Here is a 23,337-nt window from a genome sequence, read left to right as displayed (position 1 = left end):
CGGAGGAGAGCGGTTAGCTTATCATGAATAATGAAATGTCAACAGAAGAGGGATATCTTTCATATTCTGCATCGCCATCAAGACGGTGACTTTGAAATTCTTGGCGCACTCGGATGAGAGAGACGAGAGGATGGAGAGAGAGAAGAAGTGAAGAGAGATTGACAGTCATAGAGGGGAAACCACCGATCAGCCTGGCGGAGGTGAATTGAGACCAGGGATTATACACAGACCTGGCTGCCTGTTATGCACCATTATTCATTTCCCCTCTATTATAAAAAAGTTCTCTCAGTGTTGCAGAGCAGCGAGTTGATTGGCTATTTTCTTCTTGGCCATTTGGTGCAGAAACTCTCAGAGCATATCATGAGGTTTATCACAGAGTTCGACCTTTAGTCTCAAGACGTCAAGCGCTCGGCTGGAGGAGCTGCGGCGCTGGAAATGAGTTCGGGGAAGTTTGCAAAGAGGACTGTGCTTAGGTAGAAAACATGTCTGCTCCTGTAATGTGCTTTGTTGTGTACGGATACAGGACACAGTGTTACGGAGTCTTTTTTAAACCTTATATTACAACAAGTTTTTATACCTAAATGGCAAAATATGTTTGTCAGAGGTTTCCAAAATGAGCGTTTATGAAATTCTGCCAACTTTAAGGCCTTTACACAACGGGGGTGTGATGAATAAACAACACTAAATGATAGTCGGATGACATGATAGTGTCATGTCACGCCCCTTAGTGTCATGCCACGCCCCTTAGTGTCATGCCACGCCCCTTGGTGTCATGTCACGCCCCTTGGTGTCATGTTATGCCCCCTGGTGTCACGACCCCTTGTGTGTCACGACCCCTGGTGTCACGTTCCCTGGTCAAAACCACTATAGTTACCCTTGGCGTCACTTTAGGATTAGGCAACAAAACTATTATAATTAGGTTTACTTTAAAACTACTACGTTTTTATAGTGAAATTGTGTGTCTTTTTGCTCTTTAAACTACATCACCACATTCCTGAGTTTACATTGTAGTTAATGGAAAGACCGGTGCGTTTCATTCCGCCGCCAAGGGGATGCCTTGTGCGGCGGTATCGAACGCCCACGGCCGTGACAAAGCCTCTGTATTTGACGCCCTGGGAATAAGAATGAGCTGCAGTGATGCAACACTTTTTTGATAAAAGGTTTGAATAGCATCCCAGCTCTATAGCGTCATACTTACGCACAGATATGAGACTCTCGGCAAGAAAGCATATTACGTTTTTTCAACAAATACTGTTATCTTTTCCAGTGAGGACAGAGACATATGTTTAGCACTGACTGCCTTGTTCAGAACAACGTTTTGAATTTAAAAAAGAGAGAGAGAGAGGTGTTGAAACCAAGTGAGATATAAACGTCTGACCCCTCAAGCAGCACTCATTTCACTAAAACACTGACTTGTAAAACTTGTAAAACGCCTCACTTTTGCCTTCACGCTTCAGCTCAACCGCTGTGGGGAATGATGCAGCGTGAATCCCGACAGCGGCAGGTCTTTTTATTTAATGTCCTGAAGCCACATAGGATGGTGAGATTTAGTGTTTAGACACATCCATGGCCAGGGGGAGTCAGCATCTCATCATCTGGCCGTGCACAAAGTTAGTTCGAACACATTTCCTACTTCATTTCATTGCTGCATTGCACCAAAATCTCTCGGGCTGCTTTACGTCGCCGAGGAGCCCCGGCCGCTTACGTTCAAATGACAGATCCCGACTGATGTTTTATCTAATCCCGCAGAGCAAAGGTGAGCAGAAACACCATTCATCAACCTGCCACCGTCTATTTGGGCACTTAACCCAGTCTCAACACCTCAGTGTATGCTTCCCTCTCCACGGACTGCAGATACAAATACAGTAGCATGTAGAAAGATTTATAGATAGACAATCATATCATAAGACTATATGCATTGTATCATCTTACAACTATGATGCTACTATTGTAGAGATATTTCCTCTTTGGCTAACTGAAACCAGAAACAACTGAGCTGAACATGTCAGTCGTCTGTATATGAATCATTTCACAGATGATATTGTGTTTCTGGTTGTCTGGTGTTCGTGTTTTTGATCAGCAGATACTACTGACTGCTGTTCGTGCATTAAACAGTAAACACATAATGCATCATTGTAGACATTGTTATTGGATGTCCCGATCAAGTCTTTAATAATAGATATCTCCATTACTGAAGCTGTTCTGATACTTATATTTACCTAAATGTTGATTAAATGTACACCTGACACATCGAAATAACATTAACCTTCTAAATTCAGCACACCTTATTTTTCACCGACATGTTCTCACTCCCAACTCGTCAAATACTTCCGGCCTCGGCGTCCGATACCAATGCACCAAAGGTAGTGTCAGGCTTTCAACAAACTCCAATGTGAACTCATCTGTGTCAATATTAGACGGTCAGAGGAAGTGGTGTTGCATAAAGAGCGAGAAAGTCCAGGCGAGGTAGGAGGGTGCGGAGGTCGGATGGGTCAAATAAACACGTCTTTCACCCAGGAGACCGCTGTTAGTGCCCCGCATGAAACGGCGGTATTTGATGAGTTGGGAGTGTTGTTTTCACAAGCTACTTGTTCCAAAAACTGAAACCATTACTTTTATATATTATGTAATGGAGGCAGGTTTAAGTGGGAGAATTCAACTCCTGAAAGTGATGTGAAGCGATCCGCTAGAGAGAAGAAGTATCACTCTGTTGGAATTGTTGGGACTACAATAACACAACAACTCTTTATTTATTTTTGTTCACACATGCACAAGCACCGCCGCATCGTGACTACTTCACAGACACAGAGCGGAGAGAGGACCTCAACTCAACAACGCTACCTCATGACAAGTAACCGCGGCAGTGCTACTGCAGGGCTGAGTTTTCTCTTCCATTCTCCAGTAAACGTGCGGCGGCGACGCGCTTTGAGTTCAGGCTGGTGCACGCCAAGGGTAGAGTACAAGCAGGGAGGCAGGAAGGCATCTGATTGGTTCTTTCCAAGCGGACCGCGAGGCAGTGATTGGTAGACGTTTTTACAGGATTACAGCAGCTACAGATGACGGCTCTTTTCCGGTCCTGTTTCAGAGCTCATCAGTAATGGATCGCTGTTGGGGTGTAAAGACCATTTCAACCAATATAACAAATAGTGTATACTGGATGAAGATACTTCACATGTCTTTTGCATGTGCATTGTATATTTGTATTTGTTCTGTGTATACTGTGTAATTGCCCTGTCAATAACAGAGTAGCTAAAGGGCTTTAGAGTGTAATGCGACGGCCCCAGAGCTCGCTGGTGTTTCTCCTGCAGCCGTCTTCGGTGCCTGGTGGTGACCTCCGGCTGCAGCGTGGCAGACAGACGGCTCGGACCTGATGTGTTGACAGGTCTTCTGAGAGGCCATGCCAGTGTCACAGTAGAGAGAGCCCTAAGGGGAGTCAGTCATACAGGCTGACATGTCGTCCCACATGACAAACATGACCCAGAAATGAATGAGCTCTGACAGAAAACATGGTCGCAAAAAAAGACAGATTTCCAAGAATGTACTATTTCTGAAGGCGTAATACCAATGATATCAACTTAGTTCAGTTCTATTAGACTTGACACAAATGTGCACTGAATAAAAAAAAGTATTTGTGTCAAACCACATACAATACAAGCCTGTCTGTGTCGCTGAAAAGCTGCATCAGAGCTGATCAGAGCTGCAGAGTCAGGGATATCTGTAGGTTTGTCACTATGTGTGACCCCTTTCACATAAAAGTAGTCATGTGAACCATTGGTAATATAATAATATTGATTATAGCAGCTTTAACACAGAGACATGAGAGTGGAAGCAATCTTCTCATCTCACTCTCTAAGTGTTGCACATCATTCCATTTAAAGGAATACTTGACCCACAAAATGAACATTTGTATATCAACAACTCACTCCGAGTGTTACCTTGAATTTTTGAAGAAATGCTTCTTCTCGCATGCCGCCGCCACGGTAAATCAAGAAAAGGAGTAAATCCTTGATGAACTGAAGTAAATGGAGGCCGCGTTTAACCACAGCAAAACTATTATATCAAAACATCTGTTCACAAACTCTCACACAAGTCGTGCAGAACAATCCAAGTCTCATTTATTTATTGTCGTATGCTCACTATACTTCCCAAATACATGCATCTTCACCAAAAACATAATGTTTAAAACACTTCCGCCACTACTGTGTCATACTCGGACATGCAGCGAGCATGCACAAGCACGTTTTCGGCCATTTTCGGATTCTCCGTTCACCGTGGAGGCATGTGAGAAAAAAGTTTTACACAAGATAAGATAAGATAATCCTTTATTATTCCCATAGCGGGGAAATTTGCAGCAGCAAAGGGGACTGTGCAACGCCAATAATTTCTTTAAGGCATTAATGCAACTTCCAATTTTTAGGTTGTAGCGGGATCAGTTTTAAAGCTACAGTGATTTTTGTGGGAGTCTGGCTGAATTCAGGACCTGGATCAGGTGCTTTCGGTTTGATACTGAGGGTCACTGATGATGCTGCAAGCTTTCTGCTCCCACAACTTGTTTTACAGTAAATGTTATGTATTGTATGAGTGAGAGAGGAGCCACAGATGCACTGATGCATTTTTCCACCTTTTACAAGCCACAGCGGTCAGAGACCATCAAGCCCAAAGCAGCGCTGTGGAGATGGAGGGAGGTCACTATGACTTTGAGATGTTACAGACACCGAGAGGTCATCAGAGACTTGACTGTGGTGCTGTTAATGAGTACAGTAATGACGGCTAACTGCTTTTTTTGTCTAACTGACTGATGTCCACACACCAGGCTTTCCTTTGTGTTTCACCCCCAGTGATTAGACCTACCGCTGTCATGTCATCGGCAAACTAATAATGGGACCGGACTGAGTACCAGCGAGTCCACAGTCCTGGAAACACTCCAGAAATACTTCAAGGACACGAGTTGTAATTAAATTGAGTTTTTCTAGTTTGTAAACTTGGCTGACAGCTAACAGACGTATCACCATTACACTACACAACTTCTTAGGCAATCAATCTCATTTGTTTGGACTTATTTTCTAATTGGATCATTGATGGGTTTGTTAAAAGTAGCTGTTTTTCTCTGTATAATTCAAAATAAGACAAGGCCACGCTTTCTAATCCCAACTTGTCACATACTGGCGTTTTGTCAGACCCCTCGGCGGCACTTTTTGGTCGCTGTAAACACGTGCTTAACGTTGTGAGTTAATCAAAAACACTTGCTTAGATTCAGGCAACAAAACCACTACAGTTAGGTTTAGGAAAAAACTAAGTTGGGCTTGAAACAACTGCGTTTGTACAGTGATATTAAAGCTGAACGTTGTGAACACGGGACATGAACGAACAGCTGATTGTAACTTGAAAGTGAAACTTGAACACACGGGACACAAACAGCGATCTCCTGAATGAAAGCCCTGTGTTTGTTGGACCCGTCCACCTCCCCTCTCGGCCGCATGTTGTGTCTCTTTCGCTCTTTGAACTGCGTCACCACGGCACTTTCACTGAGCGTTTCATTTTGACGCGGATGGGTTTACCTTAATAGAAAGCCCGGAACGTCTCACACCGACGCTAAACGGTGCCATGTGCGTCGGTATGGAATGCCAGACAGCGAGTAAAGTATTTGACGTTTTATTGTTTGACATTTATATTTTTTACTGGATCCACTTTTCACTGTTTTTCAAGTTGTAGAAGATCCATCTCTATTTCTAAAGTCAACAATATGTAAAGTTTATTAGACACACCTAGCTGCATACATCCAAATACAAAGCAAGCTCATCATCATATTCAGTTTTTGTCGGCAGTACGTCAAAGATGTGCTTATTCATCTCTTTTTGGAGGCTGTAGTTTGTGGCGCTCATGAATTGCACTGCATTATATTCATAGGTGTCTGTAATATGTTATCCGCACTTGTTTATGTCGATGGGTTTGCATCAAAACTGGTTGGATATGATGCAAACAGTTCTCATCAAATACAGAGAGGTTTTTTTTGTCTGAAAAGACTCAATGACATTGCTCAGTTTATTCTCAGTGAATCACTCTCTTTTATTATAGCCCTCTTAGTAAAGCATTTCCACTTAGATTGCACTTTGTATCAGCTTCAGTTTGGCAGTCTCTCAATGCTCTTTTGAAGTTCTATTCGGTGCCAAGAAACACTGCAGTCAAGTATTTGTGACAGACAGCTTTTAATCAAGCTAAACTTGCTTTTCTCTTTCTGTCCCTGCAGGCTGGTGGTCTCTTCTGCTGAGCTCTGACAGGACGGAGGACGGAGGATCTTTCCAATTTGAGATCAACAGTCTGGCTGCTCCCATCCAATGGAATTAGACATCATTACTTAATCATTAGTGTCCTGGAAGCTGACTGGCTATTCAGCACTAATAAACTGCCCTAAGTCTTGCTCTGTCTGGGAATAGAAGACCAGGAAGAAAGCAAAAATAGGCACCTTACATTTGTAGTAACCACTGGTGGAATAAATCTGAATTAAAAGACTTTTAGTGCCATAAATTTCCACGTGCCAAGATGGATGAAACACATAACAACAGGACTTCCTTGGCTAAAGGTGCCAAGGACATCGCTAAAGAAGCCAAGAGGCAAACTGCCAAAAATTTGGGCAAAGCTGTTGATCGTGCCGCAGATGAATACTCCTCTCATCGCAGCTATAACCGCTTCCAGAACGAGGACGAAGAGGAGAACAACTACAACACTTACGGTCAGCAAGACGGCCACGGCGCTGACAACGCAGCCAACGACGAGGACGGGGCCTCCAGCGACGCCACGGAGGGCCACGACGACGAAGATGAGATCTACGAGGGGGAGTACCAAGGCGTGCCGGCCCGCAACGATGGGAAGCAGCGGGACGGTCAGGTGGCTCTGGGCCAGCCGGTTTCTGACAGTCTAAAGAGCCGCAAGGAGCTGGAAAATGAGAGACAGTCAGACGAGGAGGAGCTCGCCCAGCAGTACGAGCTGATCATGCAGGAGTGCGGCCACGGGAGATTCCAGTGGCAGCTGTTCTTCGTGCTCGGGCTGGCGCTCATGTCAGACGGCGTGGAGGTGTTCGTAGTGGGCTTCGTCCTGCCGAGTGCTGAGACAGACATGTGTGTCCCCAACTCTGGTGCCGGATGGCTCGGTAAGCAGCTGCATTACAGTATTCTTACACAGATACATTAAAAGTCTCACCTGTTGGTTCTGATCATCAACATCAAAATTTTGTGATGTAGAAGTGTACTCAGGGTGTGCCAGTGCATCATGACATCACTGTTGGGTTATGGTTACAGGTGCAACAGAGCACACTTCTGACCACAAACCTCAGTGATGCTGGGGGTCATCAACCAACCAGACATGGTGGTGAAACACTGCTGGTGTTGTGACTCTTTAAAATACCTATTTTTCAATCAGCTTCTTAATGTGACCGATGGGGTCCTGGAGCAGTTTGGGTTATTTATGAAAGATTTTTGCTTGTACTTCTGTCCTTGCTTTCTCAGTGGTTTGAGGTGATCCGATCTCATTTCCCCGCCCCATATGCAAATAAACACGTAGTAAACACACGGCTAATACAACAGCCTTTGTGACGTAATATTACATGAATGTCAGTAGTAATATCCTTGAATTCTGGTACATTGTATGAACATCAAAATAAAAGGTTATTGTACCGGCGGTCCCCGGGGACCTCCGCGCCGTCGGCACCGCAGCGGGTTACAGCGCTCCAGAGAGCCGGGGAGGACAGAGAACAGGCGGGCGGGCGGCTGTCAGCTCCGTGCAAAGCAGCGGAACAAAAAAACACCGACACATCTCCGACAGTATGATAATAATGCACTTTGCGTGCCTAGTCTGATAGACTGTAGATATGTAGCCTATAAACAAGATATATTTTAATAAAATACAGTTGTACCGACAGAATACAGTAAAGCACAGAGGCCGTTTCCATGCTGACAAGCGCCCATGTCTGCCTGTTTATTCACCTGAGGGGTGCGGTGATCCAGCGGATCCCAGCTGGACATCAGATGAGTAGGCGGTCCTTAATGTGGCCAGGACGCATTCACTACACACTGCTAAAAGAATGTGGTCATATGTGGCCCAGACCACCCCTGAATGTGGTCTGAACGATCCGATCTCAATGCGTCTCGAGTGTGTTCACACCTGTACTTAAAGCTGTCCACTTGTAATCGGATCACTGAGGACGCATGTTAATACCAGGTCTGCCAGGGCCTAAGGCTGCATTCACACCAAATGAGGTGTTGCGGTGAAAACGGCAATTGATTCGAATGTGGGTAGTGCTTTTAGGCTGCGGAGATGGGTACCGCAGGGAATGCCGGAAAAAAAATTCAGTGGCCTGCATCAAAAAGTTAAAACAGAATCCACTTTTGGAGAAATGCAACCCAACGGCACGCTGCTGTGGCCACGTAACCGGCGAGTAGCATTCAAGAGTGCCATTTAAGTAACACCATTGCACAACCTTGTTGCTAATCGCTGCAATGCCTGATTTGATGTGAAGGCAGCCTAAGGCTGTGTTCCCATTACGAGAGACACAGCAACAGGCTGTGAGTCATTTTCACTGGAAGCTGGTGACATAAAGGTACAAACTGATCCTCGACACTTGTCGCTGCATGATGGGCTAAAAATCAAAGTTGAGCTGGTCTCAACTTTTTTCAGCGCTCCAATGAAGTGTCAACCACGTTTTTCAGGACATCTGACCCGAAAGCCCTTAAAATTTACAGTAAAAGACGCGTCCTAATTGGAAACACCGTGATGGAAAACAGTGATGTTCAGTGATGGAAAGAGGAAGCAGGTTACAGTCAGCATGTATATTGATTCACTGAGTGAAAGCTTAAAGCACTTCTCTTCATCAGAGATGTTCTGCATCTGTCTGAGATTTAGATTCATTGCCAAGAATAGTGTGACTGTCACATAGTCAAGATCCTGACTATCGTATTGGTGAGTGACAGCGAGATATCCAGACTTTTAGGTATCTGAACTTCATCTGGCACTCACTGCTTGCAGCTTTGCAGACGCAGAGATGGATTCTGATTGATGCAGTCGGATGGAAGTAAAATACCTGAAGTTACAGGAACATTTGAGTGTTGCTGAAATTAATGACATCCGTTTCCCAGCTAGTGACCTGCTAATGATGTGTGTTGTTTATGACATGCAGCGTTGTGGTGGGTGACACTTGTGACTCATTGCTTTAGGAGCTCGCCAGCGGGTTGTCATGGCACCAGGTATTTGGATTCATGAGTAGGAGGTGTGTTGTGCTCCTGTAGATGGATCTCTCCCACACTATAGGGAACGGTTGTGTGTTTGTGTGACACTAATGTGTCTGTATGTGAGATTTGGCTTCATTATTTGTCTCACTAATATAAAAAATAGCTGCTTAGTGCTAATTTTCTCATATGAATTCTGGACAATGTCCAGAGAATCAGGTCTGGACAGTTTCCCTTTCACACATGTAGCACACATCAGGAGATTGTCCGTGTCAGACACATTCTCACTTATTGGAAATACTCTGTTTGGTCTCGCCGCATCGCCCTGTCAGGGTTTATTTCACAACAATGACCCGCTAGCTGTACATTATCCCGCTTATTACACAGCTACTTACTTAAGAAATCAATAATTTGACACAAAAATGGTCCTCCAGAGTCCGACATCAGAACAGCGTCCATAGCAACTGTCTGTTATACATAGCAATGGTCTGTTATACATAGCAACGGTCTGTTATCCATAGCAACGGTCTGTTATACATAGCAACGGTCTGTTATCCATAGCAACGGTCTGTTATTTATAGCAATGGTCTGTTATACATAGCAACGGTCTGTTATACATAGCAATGGTCTGTATACATAGCAACAGTCTGTTATCCATAGCAACGGCATGTTATACATAGCAAAGGTCTGCTATACATAGCAACGGTCTATTATACGGTCTGTTGTACATAGCAACGGTCTGTTATACATAGCAACGGTCTGTTATACGTAGCAACAGTCTGTTATACGGTCTATTGTACATAGCAACGGTCTGTTATACTTAGTAACAGTCTGTTATACATAGCAACGGTCTGTTATACATAGCAACGGTCTGTTATACATAGCAACGGTCTGTCATACATAGCAACGGTCTGTTATACATAGCAACGGTCTGTCATACGTAGCAACGGTCTGTTATACATAGCAACAGTCTGTTATACATAGCAACGGACTGTTATACGGTCTGCTGTACATAGCAACAGTCTGTTATACATAGCAACGGTCTGTTATACATATACATATACATAGCAAGAATTAACAGTCTGTAGAAAGCCGTGATTGACCAATCAGAATCGAGTATTCAACCAAGCCGTGTAATAATAAGACACTAGGCACCTGATTGGACGAACGCTTTCCCTCGTGGGCTGCTGCATTCAGCTTTCAAACCGAGACCAACATAGCACACCACATATTGTTTGGAAACAGTTTTCTCTGATATTACAACAATAGTTCACCAAAATGTGTTTCTGGAAACATTTTAAAATGAACTAAGCCATGCAGTTGTTGAATCTGTCTTCATTTTGAACAGTTAGTTTGAAAGTTTCTTGGGAGTTTCCAGAGGCGTTGAGTCACGCCAGACGCCCCTGATTTGCAAAAAAGTAGCCTACACATCAACTTTATGCATTTTTGTTGTCGTCTTCGTGTAAATGACCCTTCTTCTTTACCCTCGGATGTTTTTCGGGTTTTGCGCCAGCCGCATGATAGAAAACATCATCAACATGCCTACTCGCTTGCTGTTAATTCTCCGTACAATAAGCGGCTCTATTCACACACACGGGCTCAATCAGACATTACACAGACTTAATACTGTGGAGCTGGCAGGGTAAAGTCCTTTAATGTCTGGTCTGAATGATTGGGACATTTGCCTTCTCACATACTGTAATGTCTAGATAAGTTCAGGGTTGCGGTGCCTGTGCGAAAGGAGCTTATGATTTGTGTAGTTTTATAACCCAAAAGATAATGCCGACCTTGTTTGTTTTTCTGGGTGCAGGATGATTTATTATTCACCCAGATTTCACCGTATTCTGACTCATCTCTCAGTGGGAGACAGGAGGGGAGAAAATAGAAAGAATGAGTCATTTTACCAACTCGCTCACGCACCGCAGAAGTACAGGATGTGTGTATACGCTCACTTGTGAATGTGCTTAGAGGAATAAACATTTAACAACACAACTGATTGCTTTTTCTCCGTGAAGGTCAGTGACTCTACGAGTGGTCAATGAGAGCCTCTTCAGTTGACATCTGGCTGAAAAAAGACTCCTGAGAGAAATAATAAAATAGAGAGATCAAACCTGCTTACAGCACAATCTAAAGCTCAAATTACACTGCATCATCTAATGATTGAGCATTAAGGGGCTTTGCATAATTCATTCACATTATTCCTTACACAGTATACGTGCATATAGGAACACAACCAGCTGTAGCAGGAGAGTATCTAATGTAGGAGATGAGCTTTATTTTGGCGGGGTCATGTTCTCTGTGTGTTACATCAACAACGTAGACAGAAATAGATATTGATTAGGCCGATCAGTGTGAGGTCAGGATACTGCAGGGAAGGGTTGGAGAGGTGTGTGGGGGCGCAGTTGGGAGACACCGGCACCCGGTCGGGGAGGCGATAACGTGTCTCGCTGCGGAGCCCCGTCACCGACGCTGAAGCATGAAAAGCCAACACTAGGATCAGCACTGATTCATGGAGAGACCTTCGTCTGGTCAGCTAACATTATTGCCAAGAAAGTGAAATATAGAGTGATATTGTGCTTTTAGCTGACGTGTGTCGCCTCACTGTTTTGAGCGATGCTTGTTCATGTCTATTTAGAGCGAGCAAGCGCAAGCCCGACGCTGACTTTCGTTGACTTAACAGCCACAGGTGTCGCTGTTAACAAGCATTTCTGAAAGTTACAAATAGTCCCTATAGTACATAACATTGTACACAGTACTTGCCTTTACAATACAATACATGACACAAAATAAAAAGGACAAATATCTTTCGAAATGCCCACTCCATCTTTTAAAAAGGAACTAAAATGCTTTTTTTTACATTTACATTTTTACCGTACATGATTTGATTAAATTTCTTCCAAAATGAATTCCTTCATTATCATACTGTAGCATTTCTCTCCATAATCTACTCTATAGACTGAGCCTTTTCCTTTTACTGTAGTATAATAGAAAAGGTGAGATGCTCTCCAGATACGGGATGCTCTCGTCTGTTCCCCTCCTGCTGTAATCCCTCTCTTACACTCTGTGTGTGTCTCACAGCCATGCAGGCGATCTGAAGATATGTGCTGGAGTTAATCTCTGCAGCATTGTGCTTCACTGCAGTTTAGCCATGGTAGACTGGCTCACGTACCTCCCCGGAGAAAGAGAGGGAGAGAAAGAGAGCGCTGCTTTTACACACTTCCTATCAATCACCTCCCCTCTCTTTTCCCTCTCACCAGCTTTAATTCGTCTGCTGGTGTTTCCTGCACCACAGTTAGCATTTGCAGTATGTTCGTTAAAAAGCCGTGCTGTGTAGGACAGAGTGAAGACCTCGAGGAGCAGGTCTGCTCGGAGGAGCTTTGTGTAATCGATGGTAATCTTTGTTTGCTTTGTGTGTTGCGGTTTACTCCTCGTGTGCAATCACAAACGCCATCGACAGCTGAGGTTGTAATAAATAGGCTCTGCTGCAGCCTCAGATTAGCTAATTAAAACATCCAGGGACAACAACATTTGCTACCATCTCTTCAGTCTCTGTCCTCCTCTCTTTCTCCTTCACAACAAAGAACCACCTCCGGATCTATTCACCCATTCACTGTCCAGGCAGAGAGATCACAGTGTGGCAGCTGCCAATTCTCTGGTGCTTGCTGTTGTTTCCCTTTTCCCTGGTGTTTTTTTGGTTGAGTTGCTGAGTGATTAGAGGGTTATTCAGTTCACCTGTTGCGCAGGGTGTGGGGACTGGCTCTTAAATGATAGTTGAGAGCAGCTTGGTGCATTCCCCTCTTGGCCAATCAGGGTGTAACGACGCCCTTTCTGTAGGGCTTAAAAGAGGAGGGAAACTGCACACCCAGTGTCATTCTGATCTCTCCTTCACTCAATGCAACATGTGTTATCAGCTTTACCAGAAACTCTGGTCTGTTTTGGGCCCTTTTGAGATTCTGTGATCTTTGTGTTTTGTTTGTTGAGAGTGTTGACTCTCCTAGTTGGGGAAACAAGTTAAGTGTCAACCAATTGGGTTACCTGCACTGGGACGTTTAGGTACTATTTGTGCAACAGCTGGCTTGCCTTACAATAGCCTAACGCCTGCAGGCTGTATTTTTGTATTCTATTCATTTGTTGATTTTCAATGAAACCCTTTATACCCATTTCTTTTAGTGTATTTTATTTGGGAAAACTTTAAAGGAGGGTAAAAGGAAAAACACAAACCAATATTTCAGTTTCCTTAATTGTTTGTTAATATAGAGGCATTTGTTCATTATTGAAGAAGCATTTGTTCATTATTATTATTAAGAAGGCATTTTATTTTATATTATTATGTGGATGGGAACTGTTTTTCAGTCTTCTGACTGAACAACTAAAGTCTGGGGAACTCAGTACCGCCACAACAGTTTAGAGTGGATTTACACCAAAACGTGAATGATTGAGTCGTTGTGTGTTTCTTGTTGTGGAGAGTATTGAACCAGGAGCAGAATTCATCCTGTAAGGTCTCTGTCAGTGAGCTGATGATGACAACTTTTAAGGAATATACAGTATGCAGTCTTTCAGAGACTCATTAACTGATCAGCTTACCTGAGAAATGATCAGAAGTGGGAAAAGAGTCGTTAGTAAATTGTTCCACCTGGTGCACAAAGCATACGCTGTGCTAAGTGATCGTAATCTACTTTTATCAGTGAGAAAACAAGCATCTATAAAGTGAAATATTAAAGGGTAACTTTGGTGTTTTTCAACCTGGACACTATTTTGTCATGTTTTTGTGTCTAAGTGACTAATAGTGACAACAATTTCTGAAATTGGTCCCGTATTGAGGGGAGAGCGCTGCAGACAGCAGCTGCTCACAGGCTGTACTGTAATCCTATTGGGGCAAGCTGGCACCATCATTTACGTCCACTAAAAGTGCTTGTTTTTGCCATGGCAGGCTCGGATTGTTATTAGAAGTGTCTGACATTAAGGAAAGAGTCTTGCTCAAGGAGAAGAGAAGAAATCTGGCGAGGTACGTGTTGCCGGAAGACAACAGTGGAATAGTGGAATGTATACATGGTGAGAGTTTGTTGTGTTGGAGTACAGAAAGGGTAGCTTAGTGTTATTTAAAAGATTTTCAATATGTTGGCTGACTATTTAGATGATTTCCACAATGTGGATGAGGTCTTTGAATACTTTGAGTATACAGATATTCAGATTTCACAACGAGGCTTCTCCTGGAACTGGATTTGGACACAATAACAAACAGACCGGATCAAGAGAAAACAAAAATAAAAACACAAAACTAAAATTCCTCCAGCTGTGAGTTGCATACAATCTGCTGTGAGACGGAATGATTTCAATTCTCTTCACTGAATCCCTAAAAACGCGCCATTGTCTCTAAAAAAAGAGGAATTGTTTCCAGTCATTCTGCAGCTGAACACAAAATTCCCGACTGATGTTTGGAGTGAAGACTGAATCATTTTGTATCTATGATAATGGATTGTATCTGCCCTGGATGTGTGTCTACATATTGGTGCATCAGGTGGTCTGAAGATGTTTTTGATGCTATAATTTATTCTGTCTGAGTGAACTCCACCGTTACGAAAACAAATCAGCAGGTGTTGATGTAATTAATACCAAAGGAATGTGCTGAGCTCCCGGAGGGTCTCCTCCTCCTCTGATGCTGTAACCCACCTGTCAATCACTCCGGGTCTTCTGGGAATCCCCTCCTCTTCTCTGTTGAGATCCTGAAGCTCTCACATAATGTCCTGGATGTTCCCACTGAGGAAATTAGTGTTGGATTCTCCTGACTGCTTGTCTGTCTCCTCTCATCCATGCTTGGACACTGCATAGCAGTCAGGAGAGAGTTACACTTACACATATAAGAGCTAATTACTACGGGGGGAAAAAGCAGCATCTGTGGAGACAAGTTACGGAGTTAGCTGAAATAATCCCTGTGGATGCAGAGAGAAGCTGCACAGTGTACCGTTAAAAAGAGCATAGACACCGTCTGTCTGTCTGCTGGGAGCTCCTGCTTGAGAGAAAGATTAGCGCTGTCTGCAGTTCAGGAGGTTTACTGAGAGTTATTATGTTTCTGCTGGACACATTTTATACGTATATTTAAAGGTGCAATGTGTAATGTCTGACCACATGCTCCAAAGAAATAGAGGGCAGCATTTCAACTCTACTGCTGGATCCATACAATCTAAAATTACATTAAAAAAATCATTAAAAAAACGAAGTAATTTTTCTCGAGCATGTGTCTAGATGATAACATGCAAGTTGCGAAACTCTTGCGGAATGTTTAAGGTTAGGTATTGACCTTGGATGGTTAAGGTTAGGACAGGTCGTCGGGCAGTAGAACGTCAACATCACATTTTTTTGAATATTTTAAAGGTCCCATATTGTGCTCATTTTCAGGTTCATACTTTTATTTTGTGTTTCTACTAGAACATGTTTACATGCTGTAATGTAAAAAAAAAACTTTATTTTCCTCATACTGTCTGCCTGAATATACCTGTATTTACCTTCTGTCTGAAACGCTCCGTTTTAGCGCATTTGACAGAATTGCAACAGAATTGCAACAGAATTGCAACAGAATTGCGTTGCTAGGCAACAGCTTGGGTCCATGTGTAGTTCCTGTCGGGTGATGTCATTCACATACACTGCAACCAGGAATAAACTGGGACACATTTAGAATGTTTATGTTTAAATCTGTGTAGAGGGTCTAAATATTGTATATTCGTGACATCACGAATGGGCAGAAATCTTGACAGCTTGTTTCTGAATACGGGCTGTGTGTATTTCCCTGAGGATTGAGTGTTTCGATACTTTCACAGTATTTATATAGGACTTAAGCCTGCTTTATAATAAAAAGATCCCATATTATGGGACCTTTAAACTATAATTCTGGCCAGATCTCACACATTGCACCTTTTTAAAGAAAACTTATTTTCACACTAACCTCTAGCGGTATCCAGCCATAGGAATAGTTATGGTTTTATTTGCCCAGAGATTTTTTTGCAGCAAATGGTGCTCGCAGCATTAAAAAAAAACAGTGTCCTATGTGCACCCGGTTCGACTTTTATCAGGCCATGAAATAGCCGTTATCGGTCGCTATAAGCACCACACTGTAGATGTTGGCTGCCTAGTCACTCTGGATAATCCACCGACTTCATAGTTTTCTTTTGACTGACTTTCTACTGAAGAAATAGTCTGCAGCAGAGACAGATAACGTAACATTTCACCAAGTGGGAAAATATGTTTTTATTAGGGAGGCAATGCTGGTCTCTCGGTCCTCCGCTCTAGATTGGAATATCTCAACAACTAAAATGCAGACATGTTGTGCAGACATTACCAAAAAGATGTTTTTTACTACTGACTTTGATCCGCTGAATTTTCATCTAGTGCCACCAGCATGTCAACTTTTTAATCCTGTGAAGTATCTCAGCAAATACCAGACAGACTGGCATAACAGTTGGTAGACATTCACGGCTCCCAGAGGATGTTTGGTCTCCTGACTTTTCCTGACTCACTTGTGCTTTACGCGCATAGCCGAGACCCAGAGCATCTTTAAAGGCGTAAAGTTTTCTGTCGTGTCACACACATAAAAGCAGTGCTAGTCGTTGGGCTCTGAGTGCTTTTAAAACGTGGGTGACCACAAAGTACTGCGGCTGAACACATCCTGTGGAGACACTGATGGAGATTACACAGCCTGTGGAGACACGGTGTGAGGGACGTGGAGATTTTAAATAAAGATGCAATTGTCTTATTTTATGTTAAGATATTCCGTCGTTAGTGTGTTTCCTACATGAGGCCAAACAGTTAAATACAGCTATTGTCCCTGCGCTCTGCTGATTTTAACTGACCCTCTCTCATTTACATAAAAGCCCTGCAATTTCGAGGCTCGCGGAGGTTTTAAGGTCTGACCTGAGTTTGAACCCGGTGGAAAATCACAAATCCAATCTCAGAAAGATACCTAATGCGTCTCAGATGCTCCATCACCCCCCCGCTACCCTCCCCCTTTATTACAGATACAAACCCAGTGGAAGGGGAGCCATAAAACAAATGAGATGGTGTTACCAGATAGCATCTTCTTGACTACACGCGTTCAGATGCATTTGTCTGCAGCTACACCAGTCAAAAGATGTCACCAGTTTGTGCAGAATGCAGCCGTTTTGATATTCACTTTGATATTTGCGAGCTAGCGGTGGAGTAGCTTTGCTCTTTATATCCCGCTGCCAACGGGAGAGCCTTCCCTGCAGCAGCTGTGCATAGATAGATCCAGCGGCTGTCACCTGTAATGAATCACTAGCTCTCAGCATCATGTCTGCGCAGCTTGATAAGACCTTCTACTTTCAGCGTATCTGTCCCATCACCTCAAACACGGAGGGGAGAAAAAAAAAGAGAAAGAAGAAGAAGAGAAAACAAAGAAAAGGCTTCCTTTGCTCTGTCTGCGTTCTTTCTGGTGCTGCCTCGTCAAACAAACGCATCTCCCCCTCCAAATGCATTAGCATTTTTATTAGCACGTAGAGAGGAAAGTGGATTATTTACAGGCCTGACATCCCCCACCCTTCTCCACCGGTCCGTCCTTTTTTTGCTGCATGTTGCCGGGGACAGGAAGAGAAACGACCCCGACTTCCTGCGGGGGAAAAAGCAGCAGTAGCAAGAGACGAATGCGTGGACTTTAAAAGAAGGACTGAGAGGTCAACTGTTTCCCCCACGGTCACTTTAAGAAATATCAATGACACACATTTTTTATCTATTCAAAATGAACCTTAAAGGGAGATTTGTCAAGTATTTAATACTCTTATCAACATGGGAGTGGGCAAATATGCTGCTTTATGCAAATGTATGTATATATTATCAATTATCAACACAAAACAATGATAGATATTGATCCAGAAACCCTCACAGGTACTGCATTTAGCATAAAAAACATCCTCAAATCATAACATGGCAAACTGCAGCCCAACAGGCAACAACAGCTGCCAGTGTGTCAGTGTGCTGACTTGACTATGACTTGCCCCAAACTGCATGTGATTATCATAAAGTGGGCATGTCTGTAAAGGGGAGACTCGTGGGTACCCATAGAACCCATTTACATTCACATATCTGGAGGTCAAAGGTCAAGGGACCCCTTTGAAAATGGCCATGCCAATTTTTCCTCGTCAAAATTTGGTGTAACTTTGGAGCGTTATTTAACCTCCTTCACGAAAAGCTAGTATGACATGGTTGGTAACGATGGATTCATCAGGTTTTCTACTTTCATATGATACCAGTAGCTTTAAAACTGAGTCTGCTACAACCTAAAAATTGCATGTTGCGTTAATGTGTTAAAGAAATTAGTGGCATTGACGTGTCATTATCTCGTTAACTTTGACAGCCCTACTAAAGACATATCAAATTATTCATATTAGATACCAGTCAATAGATAAATGAAATGCAAACACGCTCTTTATTGAAGCTCATTATTGCCTGTACACATTGAGCAGCTGTTGTAACTTAATCCTTTTACACATTAGTTTTAATCATGCAATCCACAATGCTTGCTGACCCTGCTACTGTAAAGCCAGACCATATCATAATTTGAGTTATGAAATGGAAACGACACCTTCAGCCCAGTCAAAACACAGAGTATAGAGTTGATCTACGGTGTTATTGTGCTCCAACTAATCGATCCCAGCTCTCCTATTTATAAAGACGTACGTTTTATGTGGCCTCTCGGTGTTCTGTCGATAGCTGGGAAATAACAGAAACAATTTCCATCTGAGCTCTGTTACTCCGCTGATGCACTCGGAAAGCACCACTTAATGCTTCAGCTGCAACTCTATATGGATGTGTGTGTGTGTCAAAGACTGATGCAATACTAGACCACTAATACCTGCACTGTCACCACGTCTCAGACTGATGTCTTTCATTTATGTGTAATAGCTTTTATATGCTGTACAACTGGCTCAGAGTGTTACAGCTATTAGCTTTATTGTGTATTTGGAGGAAACTGGCACTTCACTGCATTGAAACTAAAGAATTACCAAATACAGCACATTAAAGAATCAGCCATTTAAAGTCTGCTTTAACTCACAGAGTTTATTATCACCGGACTCTGCAGTTCCCCTCACCTCTTTACAACGTTTAAGCGCCTTTCAACCATTTTTTGTTTTGATAAAGTCTGCAACTTTACTGTTTTGATTCACTCTTATCGCTCTCAACCTTATGTCCAGGCATGTTGTCGGCACTCATAAACCCACTGTACACTACCTGATAAGCACCAAACAGACAAACTTAGCGACTAGCTGGTAAAGAAAGTGGAATATTAATCTGCCTAACGGACAGATATTTCCCTCAGGAGTTGGTGGAGACCAAAGCAGAGCTAAAAGAGAGAGACTATTGGACTTACATTCATGAGGACAACAAACAACTTCAAATGAATGATAATGTTACTCTGTGATGCTGGATATGTAAATAGGCAACTATTTACTAAGTTTGCAATATAAATTTACAAAGTGATAATATCTCCGTTTCTTCACAGCTTGTGGAGGTTTCAAGAGTAACTGAGGCAAATAATCTTGCTTACGTTGCTACCTAGTGGTGACTAAAGCCGTGGGCACACTACCCGCATCAGCAGCGCGTGGCGTCTGCGTCGCGTGGTGGCTGCGTGATGCAGGAGTCTGGTGTTCACACTAGACGCTTGTTGGCTGCGTGTCGGCTGCGTGTTGGCTGCCTGTCAGCTGGGATTTAACTTCATGATAAATATAATTTATATTTATTTTAGACAGAGAAACGTTCAGAAACGTGTGGTAATTAGTAAATAATAGTAATAATCCACAATTAAAACTCTGTAATGTATTCATTTATGATGCTTTCCAAGTCACTGCTTGTTCCACATCACTGTCCGGCACATATTTCAGAATAAAAGCCTCGTGTTAACAAATGAAGGGATTCTATCTATAGAAAAAACACCTGAGGGCTTTTATTTTGAAATGAAAGCAGGAAGTGTTGATTTAAAAACAAGTTTAACTTTTTTTTAACTTTTTTTCATCTCCGTAATATATTCTACAGACGCGCGTCTCATGCGGGCAGTGTGTCCACCACTTAATGTTCTTTCCACACCCAGTGCAGCAGTGGGTGTGGAATTCACCTGAACACACCTAGTGATCATGTACAGTCCAGTCGCCAGGAAAAAATGTTGGCATTGTACATTTCGGCAAACCACGGATACGGTGAATGTGGACGTTTTTGCATTCGATTAGAGCAAGAGATGTAGTACAACGAGCAATGCAAAGAGCAAGTGATGCAGTATATCGAGCGACCGTTATTGAAACTTACGTGGTATGATAATGAGTAAAACAAGCAAAAGTGGTGTGGTGGATGGGTCAAACAAACACAGGACTTTCAACCAGTAGACCACTGTCCGTGTCCTGTGTGAAACCAAAAGTCAACGTTGAGTTTTTCGTTTGTTACGTAACATTCTTGCGCTTGTTACGTAACGTTACGTAAAAAAGTGTGGTTGTTATTTAGTCATGGTTGTTATGCTACGTTGTTACGTTATTATTTTAACACAAACCATGATGTTTTTTCTAACCTTAACCAAGTTTTGTTGCCTAAACGTAACCAATCATTTCACAATGTTAACCACGTGGCATTGTGTGTTTCTGCAAGCATGCTACAAGTCAAGATATACAAGATATGAAAATTCTGACCCAATATACTGGCCATGCTTCGATTTTTCATGCATCGATTGCAGCTAATCAAAGATAAATATCGGTATTGGTGTATATGTTGGCAAATTAGCAACAAGAAATTGCAGTGCACACACGTTAAATATTTGTTTGAAATAATTTAGAAAAAGATACAGTAGGTCTCCAAAAATGTTTCATATTATATGTTTATGTTAAATGAAAATTGGATGACAAATTATTAGTTGTTTTTTTCAATATCTAAAATATTGCTATCTGATTGAGTGCAAACTGTCTCATGTATTTAACATGTGTTTCAGTTTCACTAACAAACATTTGACTCCAGATGGTTGAGATCATTCACTCTGTCTCTCTCTCCCTGTTTCCAGGTAGCGTCGTGTATCTAGGGATGATGTTTGGAGCCTTCTTCTGGGGCGGCCTGTCAGATAAGTTGGGCCGTAAACAGTGCCTGCTGATTTCCCTGTCTGTCAACGGCTTCTTCGCCTTCCTCTCCTCCTTCGTCCAAGGCTACGGCATGTTCCTCGTCTGCCGCATGGTGTCTGGCTTCGGGTGAGTTCACTCTTGAATATCTTCACCCCGACCTCCTCTGAGGGCTTCTCCCTCTCCAGCCCGATCTGTCCTCCCACCGGTTCCTCTGCTGTCTCCCGTCCTCCATGACAAGAGGTTATTCAAGCAGCCTGGCGCCGGCCCATCTTCATCCCCTGAGTCGTCGGGGGGAGACGGAACAAAGCAAAACAAAAACGTTTGCAGAAATGAGCCGCGCACAGTAAATGAACATCTGTGTGTTTCAGCGCTGGTGTGGTCTGCTTGACTGCCTTTATAAACGACCTTCCATCTCAATGATCTGACATCGCTGGTCATGTAAAGGTCACCTCCATATCAAAGGTCAAGCTACTGGGCAAGCCGATACACAGCAAATTATAAGAAACAAGCACAATTAAGGGACACAGTTTGCACCGTTACGTTTTTAATTGGACCAAAGGTGATGACTTAACCTCGTGTAGGACTATGATGAGCCTCACATTACATTAATATGACCAACATCAAACAACACATATTGATAAGAAGTGAAAGTTAATTGGTCGTTCCAGCAGCAGAGCTACGTTTCCGCTATTTTGGACTGAAAGCGACTACCGGACACCAGTAAAACATCCGCCTACAAAGTGGCGAACAAAAGGGAAATTATTTATATTTTATTATTTATCTTTTATGTCTCTACTGAAATGGCCTAGGTTGAACGATAAAAATATTATAAATATGCATACTATTATAACTATTTACTTACTTATTTATTTATCTATTACACTTTTTGCCCCGGCCGCTTCCCAGAGGAGCATAAAGTGAAGTTTTCTGTTGATGTCATGCTACTAGCGCTACTAGCTACTGGCCGATAGCCGGTTGTTTGGGTACAGAGACGTTAATACATCCACCACGGTACATGCTTACAGCATACAGCCCATGGGTGTATTAGAAGATAATAAAAGGGATGAATTACAGCCAATATATCCATTATTACAGCCGCATACAGCTAGCAGGAAGCTGGCAGAACCGGGTATGTCATATGAGCGTGCAGGGCGGTGCAGTCCCGTAGGTCTGATGCACGTTCAGGAAAATAACTCTGGATTCAGCTTTCACAACTTTTAGGACATAATGATTTAAATGAGGGCTACTTTTGTCGCTGATTTACCTAAAAGAAAATTATACTCTGATTTACAGACGTCTCTTTGTACTTCTATGGCCACAGACTCATTTTAAGCAGCATCGCAACTGCAGCGCCTTCTAACGGCTGTTGTCAAAAAAGCACCAGCGTTTTGTCTCTTTCCTTCTATTTTCTTTGCCAACATGTAAATTTAAGTCAGAATTTGTGGGCCTGCATCTACTTGAGAGAGCTCACAAAACCAGGAAATAGTAATAAAACGTTACTTTCAGGCTGCTGTACCAGAGAATCCTAACATTTGTTTGAGGTTGTAATGTGTACACATCATCTCATCCATTACAACCCACAGCTCCAGCCGGTTACCTGATTTGCACTCAGCTCACTTGTGTTTATTTACAGCTTCTATCTTAATGGCTTTGTGTTAAATTTTTAATTAGTAGTTGTAGCTTTTATTTCATCACTTAATTCTCAATCTGTATGCAGGTGCATATTTATGGTCGGGGGTAAACTGTACATTGTACACGTTTGGGAACAGGCCTATTGGACATTTTGGTGGAAATCTGCCTGAACGGATTTCAAAGGGAAACGCTGGGTTCTCCATCTTTTTTACAACCTCGACCTCTGAATGAGCTCCAGAGTCCCATTAATAGAAACACATATAGATATATAGTATCTGCTAACAAAGAGCCGGTGAAAACATCCTTTTTAATTTGCATCCTTGCTGTGGTTCAGCTCGACATTGATCTGTTTTTGTCGTATTCACTCACTTTTTTTTCCTCTTCTAATT

At 42.7% G+C, this 23,337-nt stretch overlaps 1 protein-coding gene across 2 annotated transcripts in view; it reads left to right on the top strand.

Annotated features, from left to right (window-relative positions):
- Positions 1–23,337, top strand: part of LOC119478472 (synaptic vesicle glycoprotein 2C-like) — a 44,551-nt gene that overhangs the window by 5,720 nt on the left and 15,494 nt on the right. Inside the window, exons 2-3 of one of the 2 annotated variants that reach the window (XM_037753233.1) lie at positions 6,248–7,147; positions 21,262–21,442. In XM_037753233.1, coding sequence (XP_037609161.1) covers positions 6,541–7,147; positions 21,262–21,442 — 788 coding nt within the window. In that variant the 5' untranslated portion in view covers positions 6,248–6,540. Of the gene's footprint in view, positions 1–6,247; positions 7,148–21,261; positions 21,443–23,337 lie in introns of those variants that run through there. The other variant, XM_037753234.1, reaches the window with a different exon arrangement.

Source organism: Sebastes umbrosus, chromosome 19 (assembly GCF_015220745.1).
Source record: "Sebastes umbrosus isolate fSebUmb1 chromosome 19, fSebUmb1.pri, whole genome shotgun sequence".
Classification (NCBI taxonomy): domain Eukaryota; kingdom Metazoa; phylum Chordata; class Actinopteri; order Perciformes; family Sebastidae; genus Sebastes; species Sebastes umbrosus.
Note: the sequence above shows the minus strand (reverse complement) of the source record. Positions and strands in the feature narration are given on the sequence as shown.